The sequence below is a fragment of the Clarias gariepinus genome, chromosome 8, assembly GCF_024256425.1.
Source record: "Clarias gariepinus isolate MV-2021 ecotype Netherlands chromosome 8, CGAR_prim_01v2, whole genome shotgun sequence".
Lineage (NCBI taxonomy): Eukaryota > Metazoa > Chordata > Actinopteri > Siluriformes > Clariidae > Clarias > Clarias gariepinus.
The window spans coordinates 13,821,264-13,832,659 of NC_071107.1; the positions used below are offsets into that span (position 1 = coordinate 13,821,264).

At 35.5% G+C, this 11,396-nt stretch overlaps 1 protein-coding gene and 1 non-coding gene across 2 annotated transcripts; one reads left to right on the top strand and one right to left on the bottom strand.

Annotated features, from left to right (window-relative positions):
- Positions 1-2,428: 2,428 nt before the first annotated feature.
- LOC128529305 (ladderlectin-like) lies at positions 2,429-6,853 on the top strand. Its single transcript, XM_053502725.1, has 8 exons — positions 2,429-2,466; positions 2,683-2,764; positions 2,855-2,899; positions 3,088-3,129; positions 3,388-3,479; positions 3,642-3,767; positions 6,001-6,100; positions 6,224-6,853. The coding sequence occupies exons 2-8, from the start codon at positions 2,704-2,706 to the stop codon at positions 6,292-6,294; spliced, it is 537 nt and encodes a 178-aa protein (XP_053358700.1). The 5' UTR covers positions 2,429-2,466; positions 2,683-2,703; the 3' UTR covers positions 6,295-6,853.
- Positions 6,854-8,112: 1,259 nt separating this feature from the next.
- Positions 8,113-8,184, bottom strand: trnae-cuc (transfer RNA glutamic acid (anticodon CUC)). Its single transcript has one exon. It is a non-coding gene; the product is annotated as a tRNA-Glu (tRNA).
- Positions 8,185-11,396: the final 3,212 nt, after the last annotated feature.

Here is an 11,396-nt window from a genome sequence, read left to right on the forward strand (position 1 = left end):
CTACATGCAGCAATTAAAAAAAGACTGGATGTTGGCTGCACATGGCTAACAAACAAAGGACAACCATAAGACAAGACTGCTCACAAATGAGAGGTGCTTAGTTAGGTGTTGGGCCACCTTGATCCACCAAAACAGCTTTAGCCTTGACAAAGATTCTACAAGTCCCTAGAAGAAGAATGATCACAGTTCTTAGAAAAGTTATTCCTTGCACTGGTATTTTGATGATCTGTTAGTGAGAATGTTGTTTGAAATCTTTTACATGCACTCAGTTGGCTTGAGGTCTGCTGACTGAGGATATGATCTAAACCAATTTTATCTAGATCAAACCATTCAGTGAGCCCTCCTGCCCCATCAATAGGCAGTAGGACTGCTATCTTACACTTTCCCAGTCAATTTTTTCATATGGCTGATTTTATACAGATATATTTTATACATCTACACACTATACTACATAATATTTAGACAAGCTATAAACAACTGGTTGCCAGTGACAACAAAGACAACATCACTCCACTGCGGTGTTCCAGCAAGACATTGACCATATTCCTTTTGATCGTTCTCTTTAGTTCCTAATTTATCACTCCCTGTACAATATTTATTCTTCACTTTGGGTGATTGAAACAATATCAACGCTACTACAGTACTTCCTGTATATCTTGAGTAACAGATGTCTCGTCCAATCAGCGGTAAGCATTTCATTCGCAAACTATACCTACCTTTTCCGGGTAGTATCGGACTGGCCGAGAAGTGCAATACAAACCCATGCTTCAGTCAAAGAAATTAAAAATGAGGAATTTGATTTTTTGACCAAAGTATTTAAAATGCTCAGGATCACAAATTTAAATAGAGGACTGAAAAAAGTGTAGAATATTAACTATTAAACATAACAGGAATTTATGTTCATCCAGGCTGTATACAGGTGGCAAACATGCCTGTTTAGTTACACACTGCACCCAAAGACAAATAAATGCTTTATTTTACCAGTGCCTCTCATCCCACATGGCAAGTCCATCACATCCAGTGAATAGCCTACATTGGGATCTCTGCCTCCTGAATACCAAGGCAAGGACTTCATCGCTGCTTCACCTGTTAAATTTTATTAGCAGATGTGCTGCTTGTCAACAGGCTGACAAGCTTATTTATTATTTATAAACTAATGGCGATGAATGTTGGCTAAAGTGGCCCTGTGCATATTTTTCCCTAGAGGATGTCATGTCTCCAACTGCTAACTCCTGCAAATGTATCATTGCTTTGCTTTCTCTCTCCCCCAAAATCATCATTGCTCTATTGCCTGATCCACCAAAGACATAAATTTTCCAGAGCAGAGCAAACAAAGGAGGCTTTCATGCATTTTTACTTTGCAAGTTGAATGCTTGAATTGGAAATCAGATTATCACAACACAGGGAGGCACTATGGCATGTACAAAGTTTTGCATGCACTGTGGTTTTGGCAACAATAATATCTTGTTTCTGTTTTTGTTTGTTTTTGATCACTAACCATGTGCAGTTCCATGACCTCCTGATCTCTGGAAAAACAGCTCTGGGTAACACTTTTGACACCGCTAGAGGATGTAAAAAAAACAGTGTACTAATTTATAAACCAATATTCCCATTCAGACTTCTCAGCTAAATGATCCAACTTTACCTAGCAAAGATAGTTAACCTTAAGGCAATATTAGAACCATGCTGCTTTGTGAAAAGAAATTTTGTTTTATAATTATAACTATGTATATATATACTTTTTTTCTTCTATATTTTTATATTTTGTGATATTTTTATTATGCCCTTATTTGTAAGGTTATTTTACTAGATAAATTTCTCTTTTTAGTCCTATTTATTCCTTACATACAAGTTTTTATTTTTTAAAGGTCACTGGCGGTCGTATAAGCATTTCACTGCATATCGTACTGTGTATAACTGTGTACGTGACAAATAAAATTTGAATTTGATTTGATTTTATATGAAATTTGATTTGAAAATGATAATTATGTAGGCCTACATAATTAAAATCATTTTATTCATATTTTGCAACGGAACCATAGGGTAAAGGTCAACAGAAACAATTATTGCTTACAGGAATCCGATTATTGTCACTGGAAAGGTGCCACTGTTTCCTGTAGGTAATTAAAAATTACATTTAATATCGGGCAGGTGTTATTGCACATCAACACCTTGAACCAATTCTTATCATTTAAATGTAAATGTTTTAGTGGCTTTAAATAAATCATGCTGTGTCCTGGTGTATAAAGGTCAGCATAGAAAATATAGGGTTATCATGAACAGGTGTTATAATTGAGATTTCTGTAAACCATAAATGAATGCGGGAACATAGTCCTGGAGTAATGTTTCCTGGTGAACTTCATGCAACTCATGGGATGGACTGGTATAAATGGCACACTAGGACTGTCATTCTTCAGATTACTTTCAATTTCTGCATGACAAATCTTAACTGAGACCTAAAAATCGGTACATTTTCTCTCTTCTTAATTTAAAATAAAATGCATTTTTTATTCTTGCCTATTGAAACTTAAAACTTTATATCATGACTCTTCAATCTGGATTAGACAGGAGGCAGAACCATATAATTATAGGATTATAGGATGAAACAGGGGATTTATTTTATAAATTGAAATTATTTAATTTTGAAAACATGTAGATTATTTATTTTTCTTTACCAAATAGTTAAAAGTCATCATCATCATCATGAAGGTTTGGATTTTGTGTGCACTGCTGTGCGCAAACTTTACACTGACACCTGCCACAGGTGAGACAACAAAAGTGTGATAATTGATATAATAATAATTTTGACTTGTGTAATATTATTTGTACTGTAAAATCTATGTTGTTTGTGCAGCTGCAGCAGTTGAGACTAAACCTGAACAGGAACAGAAACTTCCAGGTTAGTGATCACCAACAGTGAACAGTCTGTGAAGGAATGATAAACTCTAATAAGTATTTCATATAATTGGCTGTCATTATCAAAATATATTACACTAATATAAACATGATATTTTAGACACAAGTTTTCACAATTTTACACAAGAATCCATTGCCATCATAATTTGGTAATTTGGTTAATTCTTCTAGGGAAAACTACTGAACTTGCTGTGGAGAAGGTGATTGAGGCAGGTCAGTACAGTGGTATACTGGTTCTTGCTATAAGCACATCTGTGTTTGTGATGTTGTGGGTGTCAGACACAAGACTGTAGTATTAAGTTATCACTTGTATTTACAGCTGAGGATAAGGTGGAAGCTCTTAAATTAGAGGCTGATGCTGAAGGTCATTTTATTAACCAAGTAAATCAAAAAGGACTAATCAAATAGAATTTATTTTTAAAGGAAACAGACTATGCATGAAATATGTGAGATGTGTACTATTTTCCACAGATACGTATAACCCCTGTCCATCTAGATGGGTTAAATATGGATCACGCTGCTTTCGTCTCGTGAAGACAATTCAGTCCTGGCTTAACGCTGAGGTAAGTATAACAATCATAAAACAAAATATGTAAGGATAAATAATAATTTAATAAAAGTAAAGTAAGGAATAAACTAACAAAATAAAAATGTATAATTATTTCTTACAAGAAGATCTGATCCTTTCTACTGCTTTCTTTCTTTCTTTCTGATTATGTCTTTAGGCTGAGTGCGTAGCTCAAAAGTCGAGACTTGCATCTGTACACAACATTAGGGAATACAACTTTCTGCAGAGTTTGCTTGACATAGCTGGTGTAACACGGGCTTGGATTGGAGCTTACCATTTCCAGGTTATATTCTTATATTCTACAATGGCCTCTAAATGAAATCTGGATTGACCTAAATTTTACACATCTATAGCTACAGTGGATATAAAAAGTCTACACACCCCTGTTAAATGCCAAAAAATTAGACCAAGATAAATAATTTCAGAAGTTTTTCCAACTTTAATGTGACCTACTGTATAACCTCACTGGTTTAACTCAATTGAAAATTTTTTTTTTTTTTTTTTTGAGGGGGTAAAAATAAAAAACTGAAATAATGTGGTAGCATAAATATGCACACCCTTAAACTAATACTTTTGTTTAAGCACATTTTGATTTTATTACGGCACTCTTCTTTTTGGGTAGGAGTCTGTTAGCATTAGTTAGTAGTAGCATAACTTTTGAAATTATGGCCAAAAAGTTAAACCTTGGTTTTTATTAGACCATAACATATTTTCTCACATGTTTTTGTGAGACTTCAAACATGCTTTTGGAAAATTTAGCTGGGCTTGGATGTTTTTCTTCACCCTACCCCATGGCCCAGACATATGAAGAATGCAGGATATTGTTGTCTCATGAGCTCCTTTAATGTTGTTGTAGGCCTCTTTGCAGCCTCCCTGATCAGTTTTATTCTCAGTTTTCATTTTTTTTTCATCAATTGTGGAGGGACGTCCAGTTCTTGTAAATGTCACTTTAGAGCCATATTTTCTCCCCTTGGTGGTGACTGTCTTCAATATGTTCCATGGTATACCTAATGCCTAGGAAATTCTTTAGTAGCCTTGTCTTGACCAATAGCTTTTTACAATGAAATCCCTCTGATGCTTTGGAAGCTCTCTGAGGACCATGGCTTTTGCTGAAAGATGTGACAATGTCTGGAAAAGCGTAAGAGAAGCAGCTAAACATTATTTGGAAATAATCAGATGCACTTTAAGGTGTGTATTGACTCCTATTTAACATGGGTTTGAATGTGATTGCTAATTCTGAACACATCCACAGCCCCAGTTATAAGTTGCCAATAAAATTCTGATTGCCAACCATTGAACTGCCTTAAGATTTTGTATGCTATTTTAAAGGTTCAACAGCAACACTTTAAAGGATTACACCAGCACATAAAGGATTATACAGTATTTACTGTAGCCCGTATACTATGTTGATTGTGACCTTTTAAATCCTGTGATTCCTCAAAATAAGTACACACATTTTTAGAATATTAATGAAACTACATAAAGTTATTAGAAGAAAGACAGGAAGTTGGCTGCAGATAGTAAAACCAACAAAGGACATCCATAATACAATGTTGCTTACAAATGATAGGAAAGTGCACTGCTTAGTAGGTGTTGGGTATTATATTGTAAGATAATGATGATAAATGTTGGCTAGAGAGGCCCCTCGCAATTTTTTTCCTAGTGTCCCAAGAGACTCTATAAATCCTCTACCTATGAGGACGTCATCATTCCAGCTGCTAAATCCTGCAAAGTTATAATAACTTTGCTTTCCTTCTCCTTCTCTGGTGCCTGGGCCACCAACATGGCTCCACCTACTTGATCCAACAACATCATCCATTTTCAGAGCAGACAAAGGGCATGTTTCTGTGCACATCAAATGGCTATAGGTGGAACCAAGTTATTACAACAACACAGGGATTTACTATTTGGGTTTTGATCATTAACCATGTGCATTATTTTTATTTTTTATTTTTTTTTTCGCCTCATGAGTTGTCGCCAACAAATGGCTCTGGGTTACACGGTTGACTTATCCAGGAGAGGACGCAAGCACAAAAGTTTATTAACCAACGTTTATCGGTTAACTTTCGAAATTTCTTAGTGCAATATTTTACTTCCGTAAAATATGACCATGCTGCTTCGTTTTGCGCAACTAAAAGACACATTTAAACATGCTATGGCATGGCTATGACGTGAAAGGACACTTATGCACATTATTTCCATTTTTTTATTTTAACTTCCCCCACCTAAAAGATTTTGTTAATTTTTCAATTCAGTTGTACAAGTTATAGGTCACATTAAAGGTGGAAAAAGTTTTGAAGTTATTTTAATTGGTCTACTGTTGTTGTTGTTTTTTTGGTTTTTTTTCAAATCACAAAAACCTTGCATTTGTACAGGGATGTAGAGGCTTTCTATAACTGTGATCCATGAACACAGTTATATAAATAAAATAATGCATAGGAATATACATTTTTTTCTGTCTTATTGATATAATTAGTCTGTAAAGAATATAATTGATATGACTTTGAATTGTGCAGGGAGTGTGGCTGTGGTTTGACACATCTGAAATGAGTTATACTAATTGGCAGTCACTGAGCAGCGTCTCCAACTACACATGTGCCTACATGAGAAAAAATGGTAATTTTAATGGTTTTCTTTCTGATTTACTTGTCTGTGGTCATCCTGATACTGATATACTTCTGTCAGATATACTGTCTGATTTAACATGTTTCTAAAGTTTGTATTTTCACCTTTTTTCAGCTGGATGGTATAACACTAACTGTAAAACTGAATATTCATTCCTCTGTGCTATTGACCTAAAAACATGCTAAGGGACATGGATGAGAAATCATCCATTATAGTGAAGCCGACATGATTATCAGATAAATAAATCCTACTTTTTCTTGAGAACACATGACCAATGAACACTGTTTTTCACCTAATAAAATGTCAGAAGGACAAAAGAATGATCTACTTGCTGTACTTGTATAATATAAATTTTGTGGAACAATATTTAACCTGAACTTAACATCCAGACATTAAGCCTGAATCAGTTGGGAAAGAAAGTAAGCAAAGTTGGAAATACGAGCTAGAATTAGATGCTTAGAAGAATATCACGGGTTGCAAATTACATGTTACAGTCCTGATCTAAATTCAGTTGAGTATATGTGGCAAGACTTGAAAATTGCTGTTCACAGATGCTTTCCTACCTATCTGACTGAGCTTAAGTTTATTTTGCAAAGAAAATGCAAAATGTTTACTTTCTAGAGCAAAGCTGGTAGATACATATATACGCCAAAAGACTTGCAGCTGAAATTGCAGCGAAAGGTGGAATTTTTGAAACAAAAATTTTGGAACAAAGTTTTGACTGAAGAGGGCTGAACACAAATGCTCGCCACACTTTTTAGATATTTATCCATAAAAGATTTTGAAAACTACTTATCATTTCCCTTCCACTTTACAATTGTGTCCTGCTTTGCCAATAAAATTCTGATTATTGCCACCATTGAACTGCCTTAAGATTTTGTATGCTATTTTAAAGGTTTAACAGCAACTCTTTCAGAGCACATAAAGGATTATACAGTATTTACTGTACCCCGTATACTATGTTGATTGTGACCTTTTAAATCCTGTGATTCCACAAAATAAATATATATTTTTTTAGAATATTAATGAAACTACATACAGTTATTAGAGGAAAGACAGGAAGTTGGTTGCAGATAGTAAATCCAACAAAGGACATCCATAATACAACGCTGCTTACAAATGAAAGAAAAGTGCACTTTTAATAACTTTGCTTTCCTTCTCCTTCTCTGGTGCCTGGGCCACCAACATGGCTCCACCTACTTGATCCAACAACATCATCCATTTTCAGAGCAGAGCAAATAAAGGGCATGTTTCTGTGCACATCAAATGGCTATAGGTGGATTCAAGTTATTACAACAGCACAGGGATTTACTATTTGGGTTTTATCATCATTAACCATGTGCGTTTTATTTTTTGTTTTTTGGCCTCATGAGTTGTCGCCACAAATGGCTCTGGGTTACACGGTTGACTTATCCGCGAGAGGACGCAAGCACTAAAGTTTATTAATCAACACTTATCGGTTAACTTTCAAAATATCTTAGTGCAATATTTAACTTCCGTAAAATATGACCATGCTGCTTCTAAAAGACACCTTTAATCATGCTATGGCATGGCTATCACGTTGCTTGATCGGTTACTCTATACCTTAATGAATCCAGGCGGTGGCTCGTCGTTATGGCCCTTCGATAGCTCAGTTGGTAGAGCGGAGGACTGTAGTGGCTCTCACAGAGATCCTTAGGTCGCTGGTTCGAATCCGGCTCGAAGGAGGTGCTAACTGTTTTACTTTGCTTTACGTTTTTTATTCCTAGTACTGTATGTCTTTCTATGTAAATTAGTGGCCGGGTCGCAAAAGCTTCCTTATAGTTAAATTGCCTAAATTTTGGCCTGGTTTTATAGGTATCAAAAACATAAAAAAAAAAAATGGAGTCACTCGTTTAGAAACATGTCAGTATTTATGAGTCTATAAAATGTTTTATTATGTTATTAATTATTTTATAGCAATATATTAATATTCTTGGAATTTTCTAAACATTGGTTTTATTTTTAAGCTTCTTTTCTAGAAATTCCCTGACCGGGAATCGAACCCGGGCCGCGGCGGTGAGAGCGCCGAATCCTAACCACTAGACCACCAGGGAGGTTACTTTATCGCAATACCTTCTTACCATCATCAGCCTTTTCTGGTAGAATTCTGCTTGATGGTGGAAGAAAGTGAAAAGAATGGAAAGAGGGGGAGAAAGGAAAGAGGACAAAAAATTAAGGAAAAAATAAAATAAAAAGGTGAAATAAGAGTTATTACCATCTTTGATGTTTCCCCCTAGTTGTGGACTGCTAATACCATTGTAAGATTTGCATCAAAAATAAAAATTTTATGCATTAAGCAGGGGCAGGTTGTGGATCCAAAGGTCCCAGGTTTGATTCCACTTTTTTTTACCCAAAAACTAAAAATACTGCCTAATTAATCATAACATGAGGTTAGGTTATTGTAAAAGTATTAGAGTTTGTTGTTAAATGCTTCATGCTTAAATGCTCCATGTTGTGTCACACAAAAAGTAAATTTGACCAATATAATCAAATTAATAATTAACAGATTAAACATGAAAAGCAATGCACCAGTGTATTTGCCTTGTCTATGACTGTGACCTGCTGGAATATTAATCTGGTGATGTGCTTTAAAGAGAATCGTTTTCTGTCATTTCGTCTTTTGTCTGTAAAAAAAACTCTGCTTGACTCTTGTTTTTAAAGATATTTCTGATAGAAATCAACCATAAAGCTTCTGCAAAAATATAATGTAATATTATTATTATACAGATATATATTGCACTCACTCATTATCGCTCCACCTTCTTCCAGTTCTTTAAAACTAAAAATATATGCTATGAGGACATAGATACAAAAAAAACACTTTAAAATGACTGTCACACCTGCTGTAAATTCACCCTTTGTTTTGGGATGTCTGAACCGTCCAGTGGTCAGCCGCACAGGATGCCGAGCAGAGGATGCCTCACTCTGCTTGTCATATGGCAGAAAGTTTTGACAAAGAGCTATGATGGTGCAGACCTGCTGTTTGTTGGGTGTTAAACCAGTTTCAGTCCTCGGCCACGCAGTTCACTCGGTCCATTCATGGGACAGTGCTTATCCACAGCCTGGTAAATATGGCACATACAATAAAAATCAATAACTACACTACCACAAGCAAGAAAACAATACACATGACACTGTACAAACTCTCACCAAATGACCTGCTGTTGATGAGCAGCTGTTGCTCAGATGCTGCTGGCTATCACCCTGGTGGTCCTCGGGGATCAGCAGTCATGGAAGTTGAAACAGTGGCTACCAGTTTGATCGAGAAACGTTAAGGAGAGTGACAGTTCAGAAGAGTTGGGGAGGGACTGAGAGAGTAAGAAAGCATAGTTAAATTAATTATATAATTGAAGACTATATTAAAAAATGTAAAACCCACTTTTAGTTATTTTAAAATCAAATTTAAGCTGTGAAATTATACTAACATTATCTTGATGGCATGCATCAGAGTCAAGCTTGAGTTTGGCTTTAAAGCAGAGCTATAAGCCCCTCCATACCATGGCTTGGTGAACTGCAAACAAAAACTGGATACTCAAGTGGTGTCTTGTAATTATTTAAAATAATTAAATCACAAACACACACCTCTATTACATAATCAATATTTACATTTCTCAATCTGTAAAATTGTTTAATGGCAAACAATAAGAATGCATTTCCTTTAAACATGGATTACCTTTGGATGGATGGATGATAGATTTTATATTAGTGTATAATACGGGAGAATAGCAGATAGCTGTAATACACAGTGATTCAGTTCAGTTATATTAACTGTATTAGAACCTGTGCCACAACAGATGCACTAAATGACTAAATGTTTAACACAAACTGTTTAAAACTTTGACTAAGTTGCATCCGCACTGGAGGCGGGTAGAGGAAGATGATTGGCTTTGAATTTGACAAGGAATAAGATGTGATTTGCCGAAAGAAGCAGCCGCACGGTGTCCAAGAAAATAGATGTGCGCCTTGTTCGTGGGAGTGATACTAAATATTCAATACCGCTAGGGGTCGCTCATTGATTTTGTATCGTTCTATTTTACTGAGCACGAGTCAGGAAAACTGTAAACGTGAAATAAACACTCGAACGTCGAATGCCTTTTCTCAGACATGTACATTTTGAGTTGACAATAGACCTAATGACAAATTTTCATATGATGGTTGAAATATCAAAACATAAAGGAACTTGGAGAGAAGCAGCACTCGTGTCTGGAATTAGCAAAAACACCTTTATAAATAGTAATTATGATTGAAATTGTTCTTGATATCCAACAACCTCTCAACCTAAACGTCATGTCAGCCTAAATATGTGGGAACTGAACGAAAGGCTAAATCCCAAATGGTCCTATAATCCACTACATTGGTCATTTAAGGGCCATATTGTGTTTGTGATATTAATTCTGCATAATACAAAAACAGTGTTACAGCTTGTAAATATAAGTACAAGATGATAAACTACTGTATAACAAATGTATGCATGGATGCTTTGTTAACACTGTTGACTCAGCACTTTTTAGGTTTTCTTCGTTTACTCAGTTTTTTTTCCCCCCCACACTCCAAAGAAATACACTGTAGGCAGAAAAGGGGCTCCAAATTGCCTGCTTGGTTGGGAACTTATGTGCACCTGTGATGAGTTACCACAGTATGCCCCCCTTATTGTGCCTAGAGTTCCTTGGGGCTCCAGGTCCCCGGTGACCCCTTACTGAAAAAGCAATAGGAAAAATAGATGATTCAATCAATCAATAAATAAATAAATAAATAATGCCCACTTCAATTGTGCACAGTACTCGTTACAAGTAAGTCACAAGAAAAACAAGCAACTATTACTCATTCTTTATTTTTTAATCATTTAATAACATACCTCAAATTGATCTATTTACACCCCCATTAGTATATACACATTTTGTTTTGATCTTGCATTTATCCAAACTTCCTGCAGTGCAGAAAATACCATAAAAAAGGTAAATGTCATCCATTTCACACATCTCCCAAACAAGACTGGGAATGACTTGAGACTTTAACTGTTAAACGGGAAGAGGGAGCCGACACTGCTCAAACAATGGGACATTTTACACACTCTGAGTTCTACATTTAGGTTCCTATTCACAAAGTAAAGACAATGACAAATACAGAGAACTTCTGTACACTTCAGAAAGACTGGTGAATTCTACAACCTAGTACCTTAAGCTGTAAAATCTTTAACTTGGAATGGGATAAAATTAAGAAATGCAGGTACTAATGCATTAAATATGTACCAAAAAGGCATGCAGAA

What these genes read in the sequence shown, in the direction of transcription:
- LOC128529305 (XM_053502725.1), top strand. Translation starts at nt 2,704, where the DNA reads ATGAAGGTTTGGATTTTGTGTGCACTGCTGTGCGCAAACTTTACACTG. An exon ending in ACAGGAACAGAAACTTCCAG is followed by an intron (nt 2,900 to 3,087) that starts GTTAGTGATCAC and finishes TAATTCTTCTAG; the next exon opens with GGAAAACTACTGAACTTGCT. An exon ending in TTGGAGCTTACCATTTCCAG is followed by an intron (nt 3,768 to 6,000) that starts GTTATATTCTTA and finishes TGAATTGTGCAG; the next exon opens with GGAGTGTGGCTGTGGTTTGA.